General features: G+C 37.9%; 11 protein-coding genes across 11 annotated transcripts; 4 read left to right on the top strand and 7 right to left on the bottom strand. All coding sequences in view use genetic code 12, as the record gives it.

Annotated features, from left to right (window-relative positions):
• Window positions 1-36: 36 nt before the first annotated feature.
• On the bottom strand, window positions 37-798 carry DEHA2D12760g (DEHA2D12760p; the record flags this gene model as incomplete). The annotated part of the gene is made up of 1 exon (XM_459028.1): window positions 37-798. One exon carries the CDS (start codon window positions 796-798, stop codon window positions 37-39), a length of 762 nt encoding a protein of 253 aa, XP_459028.1.
• Window positions 799-1140: 342 nt separating this feature from the next.
• On the top strand, window positions 1141-1836 carry DEHA2D12738g (DEHA2D12738p; the record flags this gene model as incomplete). Its single annotated transcript, XM_459027.1, has 1 exon — window positions 1141-1836. One exon carries the CDS (start codon window positions 1141-1143, stop codon window positions 1834-1836), a length of 696 nt encoding a protein of 231 aa, XP_459027.2.
• Window positions 1837-2104: 268 nt separating this feature from the next.
• Window positions 2105-2416, bottom strand: DEHA2D12716g (DEHA2D12716p; the record flags this gene model as incomplete). The annotated part of the gene is made up of 1 exon (XM_459026.1): window positions 2105-2416. One exon carries the CDS (start codon window positions 2414-2416, stop codon window positions 2105-2107), a length of 312 nt encoding a protein of 103 aa, XP_459026.1.
• A 767-nt stretch (window positions 2417-3183) lies between these two features.
• Window positions 3184-3594, top strand: DEHA2D12694g (DEHA2D12694p; the record flags this gene model as incomplete). The annotated part of the gene is made up of 1 exon (XM_459025.1): window positions 3184-3594. One exon carries the CDS (start codon window positions 3184-3186, stop codon window positions 3592-3594), a length of 411 nt encoding a protein of 136 aa, XP_459025.1.
• Window positions 3595-3953: 359 nt separating this feature from the next.
• DEHA2D12672g (DEHA2D12672p) lies at window positions 3954-5855 on the top strand (the record flags this gene model as incomplete). The annotated part of the gene is made up of 1 exon (XM_459024.1): window positions 3954-5855. The coding sequence occupies one exon, from the start codon at window positions 3954-3956 to the stop codon at window positions 5853-5855; it is 1902 nt and encodes a 633-aa protein (XP_459024.2).
• A 312-nt stretch (window positions 5856-6167) lies between these two features.
• Window positions 6168-8069, top strand: DEHA2D12650g (DEHA2D12650p; the record flags this gene model as incomplete). The annotated part of the gene is made up of 1 exon (XM_002770262.1): window positions 6168-8069. The coding sequence occupies one exon, from the start codon at window positions 6168-6170 to the stop codon at window positions 8067-8069; it is 1902 nt and encodes a 633-aa protein (XP_002770308.1).
• Window positions 8070-8283: 214 nt separating this feature from the next.
• DEHA2D12628g (DEHA2D12628p) lies at window positions 8284-9570 on the bottom strand (the record flags this gene model as incomplete). The annotated part of the gene is made up of 1 exon (XM_459021.1): window positions 8284-9570. One exon carries the CDS (start codon window positions 9568-9570, stop codon window positions 8284-8286), a length of 1287 nt encoding a protein of 428 aa, XP_459021.1.
• A 144-nt stretch (window positions 9571-9714) lies between these two features.
• Window positions 9715-11754, bottom strand: DEHA2D12606g (acetate--CoA ligase; the record flags this gene model as incomplete). Its single annotated transcript, XM_459020.1, has 1 exon — window positions 9715-11754. The coding sequence occupies one exon, from the start codon at window positions 11752-11754 to the stop codon at window positions 9715-9717; it is 2040 nt and encodes a 679-aa protein (XP_459020.1).
• A 1359-nt stretch (window positions 11755-13113) lies between these two features.
• DEHA2D12584g (DEHA2D12584p) lies at window positions 13114-15060 on the bottom strand (the record flags this gene model as incomplete). The annotated part of the gene is made up of 1 exon (XM_459019.1): window positions 13114-15060. The coding sequence occupies one exon, from the start codon at window positions 15058-15060 to the stop codon at window positions 13114-13116; it is 1947 nt and encodes a 648-aa protein (XP_459019.1).
• Window positions 15061-15833: 773 nt separating this feature from the next.
• On the bottom strand, window positions 15834-16726 carry DEHA2D12562g (DEHA2D12562p; the record flags this gene model as incomplete). Its single annotated transcript, XM_459018.1, has 2 exons — window positions 15834-16541; window positions 16601-16726. The coding sequence occupies 2 exons, from the start codon at window positions 16724-16726 to the stop codon at window positions 15834-15836; spliced, it is 834 nt and encodes a 277-aa protein (XP_459018.2).
• A 456-nt stretch (window positions 16727-17182) lies between these two features.
• Window positions 17183-18594, bottom strand: DEHA2D12540g (DEHA2D12540p; the record flags this gene model as incomplete). Its single annotated transcript, XM_459017.2, has 2 exons — window positions 17183-18522; window positions 18588-18594. The coding sequence occupies 2 exons, from the start codon at window positions 18592-18594 to the stop codon at window positions 17183-17185; spliced, it is 1347 nt and encodes a 448-aa protein (XP_459017.2).
• Between the last annotated feature and the right edge of the window lie 1619 nt (window positions 18595-20213).

The raw sequence follows: 20213 nt of genomic DNA, 5'->3' as shown, positions 1-20213 counted from the left end.
GTCTATATTCTAAGTTTCGGAACGTTGGCATTCGGGCTATTTTTTGGTGCCCTCGTTGCTTACCTTCTCAATTCCTTTCTTTGCCAACTCTGGATCAAGATAGTAGTAGTCCTTCACCATGTTACAATCGTCATCCAATTCAAACACCATCGGAACCCCGGTAGGAACGTTGATCTTCGAGATATCAGCATCACTCACACCCTTGAAATACTTAATCACGCTCCTCACTATACTTCCGTGTGTTACCACAAGCACCGTCTTATTGTCGCCAATTAAGCTTCCTTCAACAATTTCCTTCCGTAAATACGGAATCACTCTCTCCATCACTAACTTCAACGATTCGCCTCGTGGAAGATCTGCAATATCAACATCATCCACTTCGTACCTCTCATCGATACAATCATCCTTATATTGAGTTTCCATTGGTGGTGGTGTCCCGTTGTAGTTTCTTCTGATATACTGGTACTTTTCCGCGCCCAATTCACGGTACACCTCGTTCTTATCTCTCCCTTGGAATGCCCCGTAGTGTCTTTCATTCAACCTCCATGTCTTCACAACATCGCACCACAACCGGCCCAATTCTTCGAGAATAATGTCGCCTGTCTGTATCGATCTCGTCAATTTCGATGTGTAAGTAATTGTTGGTTTAAGATTGTACTTTTGAATCAAGTGGCCAGCAAACTTGGCCTCATCCCGGCCCTTTTCACTTAATGGTATATCGATCCACCCACAGAACCTGTTTTCATGATTCCATTCCGATTCTCCGTGACGTAATATTATTAATTTATGGACAGCCATTCTACGTGTCTTAAACCGATAAATTTGGTTCCGGTTTCTTGCAATCGTTTATAGTATAGTGAACAATAATGTCAAGATAGTGAAAAATCGGGTATTATGACACAAAAGCCGAGAAGACCACGAGCGTTCTGGTTGCATTTTTGCAGAATGTAACATCGATAATGTAACCAACTGGTTTGTCACTAAATCTTGTACTTATATATATTGTGGGCATCCCATACCTTCCGATGTGATAACGGGAGTATCCCTGGTTATTTTAAAGATATTTGTCTAACAAAATCCCAAAAAAAGAGGGCATTTTGGTAACTGTACACTAAAGAGTGACAAATAAGAAGTTTCGCAATGATTACTACGAAAACTGATACTCACATTAAAATCAGAGTTGTTCACACACCAGGAATGCCACCATCTAAAATTAGAGACAAAGAATATACGTGGGAGGAGGTGAAGGAGATTGTTGGAGAGAATAGACTCGAAAAATTTGCCCGGTCGTTGCAGCAGACGGAAAACTACCATAGCTTTAAAGCACAGCTCCAGAAAAACCATACTACGATTTTCAAGCACTTGTTGAGCAACGAGTTGAAATGGTACGATCCTAAGGAGAATGGAGGTATGAGCTGGGATGAGGTTATTCGAAATGCGGTTCCCGACAACCAGATAGTCATTAGTCCTGCTAGCTACAAGTTATTTACCCACAAAGATGACTTGAAAATCGTACCCAACCACTTTCCGTACTATTTTGAGGACGATGTGATGCACATGTGTGTGTGGACAAAGTTGCGGATCGAGCCGGACGAGACGTCACCCATCGGGGACATTTCGCCTGCCACGAGAGAAATCATCGAAAAATACGTCTGCAAGACGTTTGTGGATGGGATGGGCATCGACCGCAAGAACATCGTGTGGTTTAAGAATTGGGAGGCGTTGCAGTCGGTGAAGACAATCTCGCATCTCCATGTGCTTGTGAAGGGGATGACAGAAACGCAGGTGGAACTGGTGTTGTACCAGCCAGGTGAGGTGTTGACCCGAGCGATATGAAATGAATCGCCACCATAGATAGTCAGAAGAAGAAGGATGGTCCTAGACTACATAGATAGAATACATACAGAGATATCATGCCGAAATTATACCCAAATAGAGCAAATAGTACCTATATAATACCCATATAGAACACATAGAAACCATTCCAATTTTCAGGCCCCTAATCAACCTATTCATATCGTCCCCAGTCTATTTTAGACCTCCAGTCTACTCTACATCCTACAATGCCTTTCATAACATAAACCCATATATTGATCGTATAAAACTAACCCCCGAAACCGTACAAGGTTCTACCTTGTCTCTTCAAAGCATAAACAACATCCAATGAAGTAACAGTCTTTCTCTTGGCGTGTTCTGTGTATGTAACTGCATCTCTGATGACATTTTCCAAGAAGGTCTTTAAGACTCCTCTAACTTCTTCGTAAATCAACCCGGAAATACGCTTAACACCACCTCTTCTGGCCAATCTTCTGATAGCTGGCTTGGTAATACCTTGAATGTTATCTCTTAAGATCTTTCTGTGACGCTTGGCACCACCTTTTCCTAAACCTTTTCCTCCTTTTCCTCTACCGGACATTTTATATTATTATTATTATATTAGTATATTAAGATATATTAATTAAATATATTAATATAAGGAATAATTTTCTAATAATTTTAAAGTGCGGCCTTATATATATATAAGGGATGATAAAAATATTCAAGCAGATATCTCAATTTGCTCATTACATATTCCACACTAAACAAAGGCAATATCTCACCCATTTACTCGCACCCATATCGTGTCTTTTCCGGTCGCAATAATACTGGAGTAAGTTAAGCGTGGAAGCAGAAATGGCGGATCGTGACGTTTGCGCGGTCGCGAACCGTCTAAATGGGGTGCTGTGTATTACCGGGGGCAGTTGCAGTTTTCAGTACAGCACTGATGAGCTTTTCGCACTGTTTGTTTGTTTACGTTATGGGGAAGAAGACAAGAAATGCGATAAAGTGCGATAAAGTGCGATAGAAAAGCGATGGAAAAGCGACAGAAAATCGAACGTGACGAGGTAAACAAACGGCAGGGCTCGCTAAATGCACCAAAAGTGTGGTTACTGGCCGGGGAGAAGTAGGGTAAACAGGGCGGAAACCGTGGAAAACCCTCTGTCTCGCACAAATAAACATTCCCAAACATACGCAAACATAAGCAAACATACAATCCGCGCAGAATATACTGATATATTATTAGCACTAATAGTTGAACATTTTGTATATATAGGAGCGAGCATCTTGAATTATAATTTTATCTTATATTATATCTTATCTTATATTATATTTTATATTATACTATATTATTCATAAACTAAGATGGCTAGAACCAAGCAAACAGCTAGAAAATCCACTGGTGGTAAAGCCCCAAGAAAGCAATTAGCTTCCAAGGCTGCCAGAAAGTCTGCTCCATCTACCGGTGGTGTCAAGAAGCCTCACAGATATAAGCCAGGTACCGTTGCTTTAAGAGAAATTAGAAGATTCCAAAAGTCTACTGAATTATTGATCAGAAAGTTGCCATTCCAAAGATTAGTCAGAGAAATTGCCCAAGATTTCAAGACCGACTTGAGATTCCAATCCTCCGCCATTGGTGCTTTACAAGAATCCGTTGAAGCTTACTTGGTGTCGTTATTCGAAGATACAAACTTGTGTGCTATCCACGCCAAGAGGGTGACTATCCAAAAGAAGGACATCCAATTGGCCAGAAGATTAAGGGGTGAAAGATCATAGGGGTGCATGTATCATTTATTTCTTGTATATTAGAATCGTTAGTAATATATTTTGATGAATTATGAAGGAGTAATGTAGGTGAATCTCGTAAAAATTGTGCTAGTGGAACGATTCGCATTTGTTGTGCCAGTTCGAGCTTGAGTAATTGGTGGATGGCATGAATCAGCAAGCCAATATAGTTCATCCCCCTACACCTTCCTGAATGAGAAACTGCTGTGCAACCAATCACTAATGCTTCATTTTAGTGGTGCATATAATGTATAGCATAATATGTAATATGTTTCAGATTCAATATATAATAGAAGTAGTATAATATGGAGAAGTATTTAGGAAGATAATTTAATCGCAATGAAGTAGCTATGAATGAAGCTTCCAGGGATCTAGTTTCACAGCATCCATTGTATCTCGCAATGTCTAAATGCGTTGAAGATGAATTAGAGATGTACGATTATCGTGATTTCTATCAAGGTTGGGGAGTGATGACAGTGGATTATCGGATTCTAATTCAAGAGATATTTAAAGTAGATAATCAAGAAGCAGCAGGCTTTGTCCCAAGTGTTGAATCTCAATATCTGAGATTTTTAGCACTCTTAGAACTTGGCTACCCACAGCACGTTAAGAGGCTATTCAAGCTCATTTTGTCGCTTCCTATGTGTGAATATGAAATAGACAATATGAATAATTTCTCGAGTAGTGGTAGCAAAGGAAGCTCCAATCATTACATTAAACAGTTTCCCTATTTTAGGTGCAGTAACAATTATTTGATAGAAATGGGGGACGACGAAGTAGTCATCACTATAAGGGAACTTTTCCTTCGAATGGAGGATAAACATTTGTCAAACGCCCTTACAGGTTTTGCTTTCCATGAATACGAATTGATTCCACTAGAAGGGGCTTTAGAAGGACCCTTTCGAGACGCTTTTATTACATATTTGATTCGCCCAATATGTAAAATGTTGAAAATTGCTTTAGACATTGTAACGAAAGTTGAGACTGAACGACCAGCTACATGGCACCGACCTTTACCTCTTATTGTCGACTTCATGTGTCGAACTGACATAGTTATTAGTAAAGGGAGCCTAGTGTATTGTGTTACAGAGGTTAAAAAGTATCCTCTATTGCCTGACTATAATGGCAAGCCATTAGACGGAATAAGAAGCATTTTTTCAGATCAAAAGGAAATAATGAAACAGCTAATCTGCGAGATGCTTTATTTCAAGACTGACAAGGGAATACTTACAGACTCTTATGTCGTTGTGTTTGTGGAACTAGACCTTGATTCTTTCGAAAGGAACGTCCACAACCTGAGACCAGTGAAAATGGGCAACGAATCAAAAAAAATAGTTCCAATTAAGTATCTGATTCGAAACTGCCACTCAGCTAAACCCACGTTGCGAGAATCACTATTGGCGTACATCTATAAATCAGTCGAGGAAGATTCGAAAATGATAATCAAACAAGAAAGGGTTCGCAGATTGGAAGAACATCTAAAGCTATCTGGAGAAGCATTGACGGACGCGATCTTGAGTGAAGAAAGCCTGAATCTGTCGGAAGGTTCTGGAAGTCGCCCAAGCACAAGAGGTACGAACATGTCCGTGTTCGAATCTATTAGTGAGGAGACCGAACAAGAGAAAGAGAGAGAAGCAGATGAAATGCCTATCGATGTGCCTAAGAACAGTACCTACGTTTTAATGCAAAATTCAGATGTATTTAATGCACAATTAGTTAAACTAGAGGCTATATGTTTCAAGAGATTCTTGCTAGAACTGATCGATGACAACGCAACTCTAGTCGCAAAGGTGTATGACCCGCGCATGGTTAACAGATATGAATTTAAAGGTTATTCTTTTGAAGAAAAGAAAGACGTGTGTTATGAATGGTACCGCACTGAAAGAGTATGCTATTCAATCTTGTCCAAAGACCCTGAGTTCAATAGTTGCTACGTTCGTCAAAGGATGGGGCAGGTCATGATTACCATGGACAAACTGTATGTTGCAAAAGGGCACTTCAACCTTTTTCGATATATCGAGAAAGCCCCGTTACCGAAAGACCGGGAAACATATGAGAAGGCTAGGAAACAATTGGAGGTGATTCACCGGAACGGAATTGTACACAGGGATATTAAAGAAGACAATATTCTCTGTACAAAAGAAGGGCAAGTATACATCATTGATTTTGCACTTTCTAGGCCCAATGTTAATATTTATGATAGTGGACTGGAGCAGCAAGATTTTAATGCTTTAGAACGTGTGTTTGCATGATTTATATTAGCAAAAAGCCGAAAGTTAAGGTGTAAATCGTGGTAATTGAAAGCAAAACACCAGTAAGTATTTAATAGCCAGACATCAATTTCCACAAGCGATCAAATAATATACAAGCATAATGACCGTCAGATGATGACATGGATGTGCAAGACGACTCATCTAGCTCTAACTGGACCTTCTTGAAACAATCTTGCAACCATTATACTGCATATAATGTATAGCATAATATGTTTAAGATTCAATATATAATAGAAGTAGTATAATATGGAGAAGTATTTAGGAAGATAATTTAATCGCAATGAAGTAGCTATGAATGAAGCTTCCAGGGATTTAGTTTCACAGCATCCATTGTATCTCGCAATGTCTAAATGCGTTGAAGATGAATTAGAGATGTACGGTTATCGTGATTTTTATCCAGGTTGGAGAGTGATGACAGTTGATTACCGGATTCTAATTCACGAGTTGTTTAAGGTTGATAATCAAGAAATGGATCATTTTATTTCAAGAGTTCAAACTCGATATCTGGAGTTTCTTATAGACTTAAGGAGAAGCTACCCACACCATGTTAAGAGGCTATTCAGGCTCATTTTGTCGCTTCCTATGTGTGAATATGAAATAGAGAATAAGAGTAATTCTTCGAGTAGTGGTAATAAAGGAAGCTCTAATAATTACATCAAACAATTTCCCTATTTTAGGTGCGGTAACAATTATTTGACAGAAATGGGGGATGACGAAGTGGCCATCACTATAAGGGAAATTTTCCGTCGAATAGAGGATAACGATTTGGCAGACGCCCTTATAGGTTTTGCTTTCCATGAATACGAATTGATTCCACTAGAAGGGGCCTTAGAAGGACCCTTTCGAGACGCTTTTATTACATATTTGATTCGCCCAATATGTAAAATGTTGAAAATTGCTTTAGACATTGTAACGAAAGTTGAGACTGAACGACCAGCTACATGGCACCGACCTTTACCTCTTATTGTCGACTTCATGTGTCGAACTGACATAGTTATTAGTAAAGGGAGCCTAGTGTATTGTGTTACAGAGGTTAAAAAGTATCCTCTATTGCCTGACTATAATGGCAAGCCATTAGACGGAATAAGAAGCATTTTTTCAGATCAAAAGGAAATAATGAAACAGCTAATCTGCGAGATGCTTTATTTCAAGACTGACAAGGGAATACTTACAGACTCTTATGTCGTTGTGTTTGTGGAACTAGACCTTGATTCTTTCGAACGGAACGTTCACAACCTGAGACCAGTGAAAATGGGCAACGAATCAAAAAAAATAGTTCCAATTAAGTATCTGATTCGAAACTGCCACTCGGCTAAACCCACGTTGCGAGAATCACTATTGGCGTACATCTATAAATCAGTCGAGGAAGATTCGAAAATGATAATCAAACAAGAAAGGGTTCGCAGATTGGAAGAACATCTAAAGCTATCTGGAGAAGCATTGACGGACGCGATCTTGAGTGAAGAAAGCCTGAACCTGTCGGAAGGTTCTGGAAGTCGCCCAAGCACAAGAGGTACGAACATGTCCGTGTTCGAATCTATTAGTGAGGAGACCGAACAAGCGAAAGAGGGAGAAGCAGATGAAATGCCTATCAATATGCCTAAGAACAGTAACTACGTTTTAATGCAAAATTCAGATGTATTTAATGCACAATTAGTTAAACTAGAGGCTATATGTTTCAAGAGATTCTTGCTAGAACTGATCGATGACAACACAACTCTAGTTGCAAAGGTGTATGACCCGCGCATGGTTAACAGATATGAATTTAAAGGTTATTCTTTTGAAGAAAAGAAAGACGTGTGTTATGAATGGTACCGCACTGAAAGATTATGCTATTCAATCTTGTCCAAAGACCCTGAGTTCAATAGTTGCTACGTTCGTCAAAAGATGGGGCAGGTCATGATTACCATGGACAAACTGTATGTTGCGAAAGGGCACTTCAACCTTTTTCGATATATCGAGAAAGCCCCGTTACCGAAAGACCGGGAAACATATGAGAAGGCTAGGAAACAATTGGAGGTGATTCACCGGAACGGAATTGTACACAGGGATATTAAAGAAGACAATATTCTCTGTACAAAAGAAGGGCAAGTATACATCATTGATTTTGCACTTTCTAGGCCCAATGTTAATATTTATGATAGTGGACTGGAGCAGCAAGATTTTAATGCTTTAGAACGTGTGTTTGTTTGATTTACATTTTATTTGATAGTGGGGGCTGAATCTCAAAGCTAGTGGGTTTATGAATGATTTTGGTATCGTATTATAGAGGTAATTCTAATATATTGTGTAGTTTGAACTTAGGCCTAGTGTAATGACATATTGAATTGTATATGTATCTTAAATTACTATATTCTATAGAATTATTGGCATATTGAGAGTATGCTTTCTTGTCTCACTATATGGCTCACGCCGGTGGTAAGAAGGCCGCAAACATACTCGTCTGGATCAAGTTCCACCCAATCATAAACTTCATCGTGTTCTCACTATATCGCTTGTACGTCGGGCTGTCTGATATCCACATGCTTGCCACAAACCAGTACATAAGTGGCAAAAACGACGAGATCCTGGTCAATATTTGTACGTGCCACCAGAACACGGCCCCTACTAACAACATACCATTCACTATCATGACTGGAAGAAGGTTCTTGACTGGTTTCTCCTCCGTGAAATGCTTAAAACTCTGCAACGTTAGCACGATCGTTGGTAATGCAAACAAAAAGTTGGGGATATTGGCTAACGACCAGTAATTGAAAAACCCCACGTTCCAGTAATGAGATTGTGCATAGCTGAATAATGATGGTATCCAGCTCTGGCACCACTCGCCTCTGGCAGGGCAGAATATCGCATATGTGTACCAGTTAAGTGCTATTATTGACACGAATATTTGACCCCCACTGACTAATGATAATATGCTGTCGGTGATATCCCGGTTTCTGATGCCAAATTCGTACAAGTCAAAAAGAAACATTGCCCCTAATAATAAACAGTTGCCTCTAATCCCGTAAGCGATGCTCACCATCGTTCCAGAAAGTAAGTACGTCACCTTATATATCCAATGCGTCTTTAACGAATTCTTAGAATTCAAATGGTTAAAGTTCTCTCGATTTATAGATATCTCTCTCAAGTAAATCGATGCCATTGAAAACAATGCACATGGACTTTCAGAATATGATGCCGTTAAAAATATCCCCGCTGGTGATATGATGTAAATAATCGACGAAATCAATGAAAACTCCCGCAACGTCTTAGTGAAAAGACTCGATGTTTTGAACATTTCGAATGTCAAATAGTATAGTATAATGCACGTACCAAGATGACATATGTTCGAGCATAGCATTCCCAACATCAATTTCTTGTAATAATTACCTTCACCAATCGGTATCCATTTTATTATTCTCCACCATAAAGGACAAAACACGAATTGATGCTCATACTTGATGTCATTGAGAAATAGATCACTGAAGTATACAGCATCCCAGGTAATGAACTTATCGATTATATTGGATAGTATTGAATCACTGATCTGAAATGGTAGTTTCCAGTCGCTTAGAACCTGCAATTTATCATTCCGATATTTTTCAATTATTAGCTGTGACGATGTATCGAATTGAACCGGTGTAAAGTAAACTATTATTAGCTGAATGCTCTTGAATAACACAAAGTATTTCACTATAACAGATATATCTTTCATAACTACCTATTTAAAGATGAGTTTATACCAAAAAAAGTTCTCAATACAAATTTACCTACAAAAAGTTGCGACACTTTACAATAATTATTGACCATTATATAAGACTATATTAGCGTCCTAAGAAATAAATAAGCTTATATAAATCTACTTCTTACCAAATTGGCTATCAAAAGAGCCAATAATACCAGCAACAGATTGCGGGTTAGATAAAGTGGTAATATCACCTAATTGATCAGCTTCACCGGCTGCGATCTTTCTTAAGATTCTTCTCATGATCTTACCAGATCTAGTCTTTGGTAAATCCTCTACAATAATAACAGACTTTGGAGCAGCAAATGGACCAATTTGAGTTCTGACTTGTAAGATCATTTCTTTCTTCAATTTCAAGGCTTCTTCTGGGGATTCGTCGGCTTTAAGGTTAGCGATAAGGTGTTCCTTCAATGCAACAAAAGCAACAACAGTTTGACCCGTTAAGTCGTCATTCATACCGACAACGGCAGCTTCAGAAATTGCATTATGTTCAATTAAAGCAGCTTCGATCTCAGCAGTCGATAACCTGTGACCAGAAACATTAACAACGTCATCAACTCTACCACGGATCCAGTAGTATCCATCATGATCCCTTGCGGCACCATCACCCGTGAAGTAATATCCTGGGTATGGGTTCAAGTAGGTGTCCATATATTTGGTATGGTTCTTGTAGACCGATCTGGCCATGGATGGCCAGGTATCTTTGACGGCTAAAACACCTTCGACGTCGTTCCCTTGAATTTCGATACCACTGACTGGATCAATAAGACAGGTTTGGATACCAAAGAATGGTACAGCAGCAGAACCAGGTTTGTTTGGAACGACACCTGCAATTGGAGCAATGAAGTGCGATCCAGATTCCGTTTGCCAATAAGTATCAGTGACATGGCATTGGCCCTTACCAACTTTTTCGTTGTACCATTCCCAGATATCTGGAGAAATAGGTTCACCAACAGATCCCAAAGTTCTTAAAGAAGATAAATCGTATTTCTCAATTTCTTGTTCACCAGACTTTCTTAATAATCTTAAGGCGGTTGGAGCAACATAGAAGTGAGTGGCCTTATGTTTTTCAACAATTTGCCATAATCTACCGTAATCTGGGAAAGCTGGGGTACCTTCAAAAACGACAGTTGGCACACCAAGAGATAATGGACCATATAACGCGTAGGTGTGTCCAGTAATCCAACCAACATCACCAGCAGTGAATAAGACATCTTCTGGGTGGATATCAAATACGTATTTAGTAGTTAAGGCAGCTCCTAATAAGTAACCAGCAGTAGAGTGAACAACACCCTTTGGAGTACCAGTAGAACCTGAGGTGTATAACAAGAATAATGGATCTTCGGAGTTAACTGGAACTGGAGGTAAGTAGCCTGCAAACTTTTGGGTTTCTTCAGACCACCAGTAATCACGGCCTTCCTTTAAGGTAACTTCCTTATTACCGGTTCTTTCGTAAACAAGAACCTTTTCAATGGATGGACAGTTCAATAAAGCCTCGTCACACAATTTCTTGATGTTAATGGTCTTTCCACCACGACGACCTTCGTCACAGGTGATCAAAGCCTTACAAGATGCATCGTTAACTCTGTCCTTAATGGAACCAGAAGAAAAACCAGCGAAAATAACAGAGTGGATAGCACCCAATCTAGCAACAGCCAACATAGCAATGATCGCTTGCGAGTTCATTGGCATATAAATGGCAACAGTGTCGCCTTTCTTAATACCCCAGCTTTGTAAGACACCTGCAACTTGGCAGACTTCTCTCAACAATTCGGCGAAAGTCAAGATCTTAGAGTCCTTTTCTTCATCAGCTTCGTAGATAATAGCTGGCTTGTTTGGAGTAGCGAATGCATGTCTATCAACACAGTTGTAACATGCGTTCAATTGACCTCCAATAAACCATGCTGCATCGCCATGCAACAAAGATCCAGACTTGACTCTTTCGAAGTCTCTGTCCCAGTGCAACAATTCCTTACCAAACTCACCAAAAAAGGTTTCTGGGTCGTTAATTGACTTCTCGTATAATTCTTGGTATTGTTCTAACGAAGTAATGTGCCCTTGGCGTGGCTGTCTTTCGAAAAATTCTTTTGGAGTTTCTTGTTTCTTGATGTTGTTGGCTTCGTGCACAACTTGATGTGTTGGAGAACTGGTCATGTCTAATAATTACTAATTCTAAGCTGAATAAATATCACAATAAATAATGGGTAAAATTAAAAAAATCTAATATATAAATATTATTATAGTTGAAAAATTTCCAAATCTACCTGAAAAATTGGCTGTGGGGATACAATTCTTTATATACTAACGGTATTAATCAATTGATAAGTGCAAATACCTGTTTTTATCCAGTAATTGTGATTATACTATTGTCTATTATTATATAATCGTTTTATTAAGTTAGAATAATATTTGCAAAAAGAGAATCGGACTTAAAGATTTGACTGAAAATTATTGAACGTTTCGTACAGAATGAACGAGAATAATGCGATTTAAAGTTGTTGAGTGACGCAATTTTGTGTAACTCAAGACCTTTTGATGGGTACCTCATGCTTCTTTGCAACAATATACGTCTATTGACTGTATATGGTCCCGTGGATAACACGCGAATAAGGTTAGTAGCAATAGAAGTGTGACTCTAAACCGGAATCTGGGGATACGGACTTTGGAATAGCATTGTTTGAAGCTGAGGCCTATGTCTGGGTGAAAGGATCAAATTCGAAATTCCAAATTCTTGGAACAGGTCGGAAGATTACGGTCAAAGAATTGTAATAAGGTTAAGTATATTTTGGAATGTCAACGGGCTCGCAATGAAATTTTGTATGACCCAACCAACAGGTGTTGAAAAATTCAACATTTGTTGGTGTGTATGCAGGGCAATTGTCTAGCCACTAAAAATCCATGGTTGAGTCACTGTATCCATGGGGGGAGATATGGTAGTGGTCCATGAAAAGATTATGGAGGAACGGCCCGTATCATCTTGCGAGTGAGCAATGTAGAGGTTGCGATAAAATGAAATAGATATTTCCGAGCAGCAAGTCCGTCGTTGGCACACAATGACTAAAATAGGCTACTAAACGAAATATCCGGATCAGGATTGGTTAGCCGACCGATGAGAACATCGGAAATCGTAATAGTTTTACGTTGATTAGCCCCAGAAAACCTGGAACCGTAATTGAAGCACAACAGTAGTTTACTACATACATTTGCTGCACTTGTCAGATATAATAGTATAATAGCTATTGTCGTAAGTTAATAAGAGTCTGCACAACCTTTGTAGATTGGACTTTAATGTCTGGCACAACCTTTGTTCAATAGATTGGACTTTTTATAGTCTAATATATCTACCTCGAATTTCTGAATGAAATCTTTGTTGATTTCAACTACAATAAACTTTTCAATCTAAATCTTATAATCATTAATAAATAAAAAATACACAATTATCTATTCTTTATCTAGTACAATTTAACCCAAAATATTCGCAATATTTATTTATATTTTATTTTTTTTATTAAATTAATCAACTTCTTCAACAGTTGGACCGTCAGCAGAAGCATCTGGAGCAGCACCGCCTGGAGCACCTGGGAAACCACCTGGAGCGGCACCTTCAGCACCACCTGGAGCAGCACCGGCTTGGTAAGCCTTAGCCATAATTGGGTTGGCCTTACCTTCTAATTCCTTTTGTTTGTCAGAGAATTCTTCTTGAGTGGCAGTTGTGTTGGAGTCTAACCATTCAATGGTTTCGTCAGCAGCCTTGGTGACTTCTTCGATTTCAGCAGCATCTAACTTTTCCTTGAATTGTTCTTCACCTAAGGTAGACTTTAAGGAGTAAGCGTAAGATTCTAAAGCGTTCTTGGCTTGGACTCTACCAGCTTCCTTTTCATCTTCATCCTTGAATTTTTCGGCATCAGAAACCATTCTTTCGATATCTTCCTTAGATAATCTACCCTTGTCGTTAGTAATAGTAATCTTTTGAGTCTTACCGGTACCCTTTTCTAAGGCGGAGACGTTTAAGATACCATTAGCATCAACATCGAAGGTAACTTCAATTTGTGGAACACCTCTTGGTGCTGGAGGAATACCGGATAATTCGAACTTACCTAATAAGTTGTTATCTTGGGTCTTAGCTCTTTCACCTTCAAAGACTTGAATTAAGACACCTGGTTGGTTGTCAGCGTAAGTGGAGAAAGTTTCAGACTTCTTGGTTGGGATAGTAGAGTTTCTTGGAATCAACTTGGTCATGATACCACCAGCGGTTTCAATACCCATAGATAATGGAGCAACATCTAATAACAATAAATCTTGAGTCTTAGATGAAGTGTCACCAGATAAGATAGCAGCTTGGACAGCGGCACCGTAAGCAACGGCTTCATCTGGGTTGATAGATCTGTTTGGTTCCTTACCGTTGAAGAAGTCAGAGACTAATTTTTGGACCTTTGGAATTCTGGTAGAACCACCGACTAAGACGATTTCGTGAACTAAAGACTTGTCAACCTTAGCATCTCTTAAGACCTTTTCGACTGGGTCGATAGTGGATCTGAATAAATCTTGACATAATTCTTCGAATCTAGCTCTGGTGATAGAAGTGTAGAAGTCAACACCTTCGTATAAGGAATCGATTTCAATGGAAGTTTGAGCGGAAGAAGATAAGGTTCTCTTAGCTCTTTCACAAGCGGTTCTCAATCTTCTTAAAGCTCTTTGGTTAGTAGATAAGTCCTTCTTGTTCTTTCTCTTGAATTCGTTAACAAAGTGGTTAACTAATCTGTGATCGAAATCTTCACCACCCAAGTGAGTGTCACCAGCGGTAGACTTGACTTCGAAAATACCATCTTCAATAGATAATAAAGAGACATCGAAAGTACCACCACCTAAATCGAAAATTAAAACGTTCTTTTCTTCGGCGTCCTTCTTGTCTAAACCGTAAGCGATAGCAGCGGCAGTTGGTTCGTTAATGATTCTCATAACGTTTAAACCAGCAATCAAACCAGCATCCTTGGTAGCTTGTCTTTGGGAGTCATTGAAGTAAGCTGGAACGGTAACAACAGCGTCGTTAACCTTTTCACCTAAGTAACCTTCAGCGGTTTCCTTCATCTTACTTAAGACCATAGAAGAAATTTCTTCTGGAGTGAAAACCTTGTTTTCACCCTTGTATTCGACTTCGATGTGTGGCTTACCAGATCTTTCAACGATCTTGAATGGGAAGTGCTTAGCATCTTCGGTAACTTCAGCGTCGCTGAACTTTCTACCGATCAATCTCTTAGCATCGAAAACGGTGTTAGAAGGGTTCATAGCAGCTTGATTCTTAGCAGCATCACCAATTAATCTTTCAGAGTCAGTGAATGCAACGAAAGATGGAGTGGTTCTGTTACCTTGGTCGTTAGCGATAATTTCGACTCTATCGTTAGCGAAGTGAGCAACACAAGAGTAGGTTGTACCTAAATCAATACCAACAGCTTTTGACATATTTGTATATTATAAATGAAAATTAATTAATGTATTAGAAATATAATAACCAATTATCTATATCTAAAAGAAGAAAAACTTTCAATTAATTAAGGATTTTTGTCGACCTTTATACTTGGAATAATAAGTTTTTTTTGATCGCCCATGCACAATCCCGTTTCCATATAATTCTACAATATTCTATACTGGATTGAGAATAATTACTGAAAATCGCACTTTTCTTGTTGCCGAAAGCCATTTCGACGCTCATAGAAACCTGCGGAATCGAATGGAATCTTTTGGAACCACCAAATGTTGCGAAAAAAGTTGCATTATGATATCATCGATGAGATTTTATCTGCTATACACCAGATACATTTATACACCAATAGGGTTTTATCGCGCACCAGGCGATGCATGGAACTTAGCGCATGGAAAACTGTATGACGTAGACCACAAATTAGAGAACCTTAATATGTATGGGAACTTTATAATGTATAAATAGAATCTAAATCTACGATTATAATGGCTCAGTAACACATTAATGGTAATGCTAAAACAATGGTTCTGATGGTGTTTAGGGTGCGGTTACAGTACGTATTGCCATCACAGAACTCTGGCAAGACAATTTTACTGAAACGTCCGGTGGTAGAAGATCCGTGAACGTGCAGATGTAAGCAAATGTACTAACAAGAAAAATGTATTAAAATAAACATAGTAATAACCAATATTATAGAAAAAAATAAATTAACAGAAAGTAGGAGAATAGTGGTGGGAAATAGAGGTTGAGGAGGTTAGGTCAGTTTTTCCTTGGTGTAGTCGTTAACGAGGTAGATTCCACCGGCATTTCTGATGACGCCCTTGGCTTTGATCCATACATCCTTGACAGCTGGGTTGTTAATTTTGTTGACAGCTTCATCCAATTGGAGTTCCAAAGACTTGAAGTAGTTTCTGGTGAAAATGGACTTTTCGTATCTCATTTTGAGGAAAACGGCGTAGAAGGCCCATGGAATGAGCGATCTTTTTCTGAATAAGATAACTCTGACGGTCAACCACAAGAAACTGTAGATTTCTAATAAACTGGCAACTTGGATAGACTTGGTATTGTTTTTGCTGATGAAATTTTCAATTTGCTTGGAGATTCCCCTGTCAGCCATACCGAAAATAGGCAAGAGGTATCCCTTGGTGTATGCTAATACATGGAACAAGGAAAACAATGCGAATGGTAATAATGGAATAAGCACGTATGGTCTGATTAAAAGCAAAACACTTCCTAATAAGAAGTACTGAGTGTTGTCGTCTTTTAAGATTTGGTTAACCTTAAGAGCCTTCTTGGTGATTAATTGGTACAACAATATACCAAAACTCTCGATAATACCAAATAACGCCAACTGGTACCAAAACCTATGGAAACGGCTTCCACTTTTGATAAAAGTCAAGGTGAAGAGGAAAATTCCCCATAAAGTCAAAACATGGCCAACAAACCACGCAAATTGTAAAGTCTAAAAATATTTAGTTAGTAACTCATCTTAAAGGTAGACACAAGGTCGATTGTACATACTTGGATAGTTTCAACCAATTGACTGGTATTGACCCCTTTGCTCTTTGGGGCCCCTGCAGTAGTTGAGGCACTAGTAGCTGGCTTGCTTGTAGCAGCATTCGGAGCAGATTTAGCTTGATTAGACATTTAAATATCAATTAAATACGTTAACAGTTCGAACAAGACTTAATTGATAAATTGGGTATCAGTTCTTTCGATTACTTAAATTATTTATACAAATTTCAGGGCTAACGTAATTTGAATTGTCATATTCATTTTGAAAAATTGCTATAATGTCGGTCACGAGATTTTAGAAACTTGTCCTACTTATTCAAGCCGAGTACAATAGTCAAACGGAAAGAATTCCAGATGGTCATAATTATTCGCACCTGAACAATAGGACGGAAATTTAGTACACCACACTACAGGACTTATTCTTAGTAGTTCTGAGTTTTGACAGAACACATAGATATAGTATGCGCCGAAACGACCAATATTTGGATCTACGGTTATCTCGTATTACCTATATTTAAAACATATATAAAAGCCAATAATGAAATAAAGATTCTCCCTCATAGATAAAAATAAATTCATTAGTTTCATCTAACGTAAGAAACCCTTACGACTCTTTGTTGGTGCCGGTGCTGGTTGTGCTGGCTCTTGGGGTAACGATTTTTGCTTCTCTAATTGTTCTTTCTTATCTTCTAATAATTTTATTTGTTTAGATAATTTGTCTTTCATTTCTTTATGTCTAGCAAACAAATCGGCTTCTGATCTTTGTAATTTTTTCTCTTTTTCTGAAACCTTTTGTTGGAAAACATTCTTCATTTCTGCTTCCATCTTAGCCAATTTAGCTTCGTGGAGGCTCTTCTCTTCTTCTTGTCTTGCCAATGGATCGAATTCCTTAAAGACCGAGTTATCTTGTTGGATTCCCATTCTCAATAATTTTTCGGATCTGTAATTTTCATATAATGAATTGGCGGTATGTTCTTTTAATTCTTCTAAAAAGTTTCTTATCAATAATTGACGTAATTTTATAAAGTCACAGTGTTCCTCATTGTCAACTTCGATTATACCCCATGGATAGCTTCTACCTCTGACAATTCTGCCGTCGACAGTTTCGACCTCCTTAGTAGATCCAACCACAGCAAATGGTAATTTGTTCATGATGCTCTGAGTGTTAGCAAAAGATTCTTCATCATCGTTGTCATATTGAGCTGGATTGAAGGTCTTAATTCCTTGATACCTAATATCTTCTAAGATTCTTTGCTTGAAATCGATAATTTCTTCTTCAGTCAACGTATCCGACTTGGCAATAACTGGAATCAAATTGACCTTTTCGTGAATCTCTTTCATAAGAGCAATATCCAAAGATCTCAAAGAGTGACCAGTTGGTTCAATAAAATAAAGGAACGCGTGGACCCTATTGTCAACAATAGCAGATCTATTTATTCTACTTTCTGCTTCTAAGTGGGCATCAAACCTGTCATTAATTTCGTCAACGATTGGCTTCCAAGAGTCAGCATTGTTAATTGATTCACCAAATCCTGGTGTAGATATAACACTCAAGTTCAATTTAACACCATCTTCTTCAATTTCAGCCTTGTCGGTTCTGGTTCTGACAGGTTGGGTCTCTCCGTCATCGAATTCTGCTGATTCCTCGTTAATGTCATTAGATAAAATTTCCCTGTTGAATAACGTGTTTATCAAAGTTTTTTTACCCAACCCACTTTCTCCGGCAATCATTATATTCAATGTAAAACCTCTTCTGACCGATTTCCTGTGCCATTGCTTTGGTAAGTTTGCAAACCCAACATATCCATTCAACTTACGCTTAATAATCTTAAGCTCTTGTTGAATATTTTCTATCGGATTTTGTTTAGCTGTATTTTCATAAGCTGCTGATGCTTGATTCTCAACTTGAGGAATAGATTCTACTTCGGCTATGTTATGTTAGTATTAGGCGTCTAATCGATCGTTAATATCAGTTTATCACAAGTAAACATACCACTCATAATGAATTAATCTCAATAATTATTAAAACAAAAATCCTTTCGTTATTTATTGAATTTTACAATAATCAATCCTAATAAGATAATCTGTACTTAATCGTAAGTATAATTTATCTATAAATTAATTGTTTGTTGTCTTCCCAATAATTGATTCGAGATCGTTCAAGCTTTTTGGCCTTGAAAAAAAAAACACAAATACGTGTCTCTCACATGTTCAAAATGGGTGTAAAATTACTACGTTTATTTTAATTACCTTCGGGGTAGCCTTAATATCAAATAGATAATTGTGTGTTCAGAATGTATATACTATCTACTCCTAGCTATATGTGCTTCTTATTTTTTTAGTGCCTATCCCGTATTGTAAGGATATGAATTAGATGATTTATGTTGGTCAAAATTTCACATACTGAGGTGAAGCAATCTTTCATTTTCAATCCATGTAAGCATTTGTAGAGTATATATCATTAAATTCGTCATTGTTATACATTTCTTGTCGAAGTATGTACTCGGCAAGCGGTAGGTTTGCAAGGAATAATTATAATTAGAAGGTGGTTCTACGTTTTACCACGTACGAATGTTTCTGTTAAATGACAGAACCAAGACACAACACGAGAAAAAAAAAGATAGAAGATAGATGAAATTGATGCATCTATTTCCTAAATTATGTTATATTGATTGTGGTCTTGAATTTAACAGATAAAACAGAAAACCCCAGTGGGTCATGTCCTCCCCTAAATATGTCTCTATGATATTCTTGAATGAACAAATAATCAGTAGTAAGCTTTCAGACTACTAACAGTATATTCCTCTATATTAACCATGAATAAGCATACCTTATAATTAATTTAAAATGTTTAACTTATTTTTGTAGTTAAATCTGTGCAAAAGTTTTGTTGCATAATTTACCATTTACAGAAAGTTTGAAAATTTGACAGAAATATAGAAATTGATTACAAAAAGTCAGCAAAAATCATTTATCCACGAAGCAAGCTAGAATAACAACAACAAGGTATTAGTAACCAATCCGGGCCCACCTAATTTATGGAAATGCTGTTTTTGATATGAAAAAAAAAAAAGTAGTCTATACCGTAGGCTGCAAAGAGCGCTCACTTTAAAAGAACTCTGATACCAGATATGATATTGGATGTCCGTAAGTTTTATTTATCTGGATTCATCTTCCCGGTTATTCCCTATTGTACAAAAGGAAAACATACATGAAATATAATATGTCTAGGTTGGTTAGCATGATGTGGTGACCAATTCGTAGTCCCCAAAGCCATCTACGAAAAATCAAATAAGAAACCCGGATGTCATATATCCAACCCAAATACAGAAATACGAAATATAGGTGTCATATCATTCCAACAAGCCACAAATGCTACAAGTCACCGAGGAGAGTTCTGTAGCATTGTCTTTGATTTAGGAGATTAAAACTTCCATCTACTAATCATTGACCTCAATGGTCTACATTTTTTTTTGGATACAGGGATAACATAAAGGGAAACTACATAAAGCACCATAAAGTACCATTATTACCATTATCAGGGATCTCATACTTATTCATTACTTCTGAATTGCACCAATTAACCCCAGTAATAGGATTGACTAAATGATTGAAAATC

The sequence above is a fragment of the Debaryomyces hansenii genome (genome assembly GCF_000006445.2).
Source record: "Debaryomyces hansenii CBS767 chromosome A complete sequence".
NCBI lineage: Eukaryota > Fungi > Ascomycota > Pichiomycetes > Serinales > Debaryomycetaceae > Debaryomyces > Debaryomyces hansenii.
This window is presented reverse-complemented; position numbering and strand designations above follow the sequence as displayed.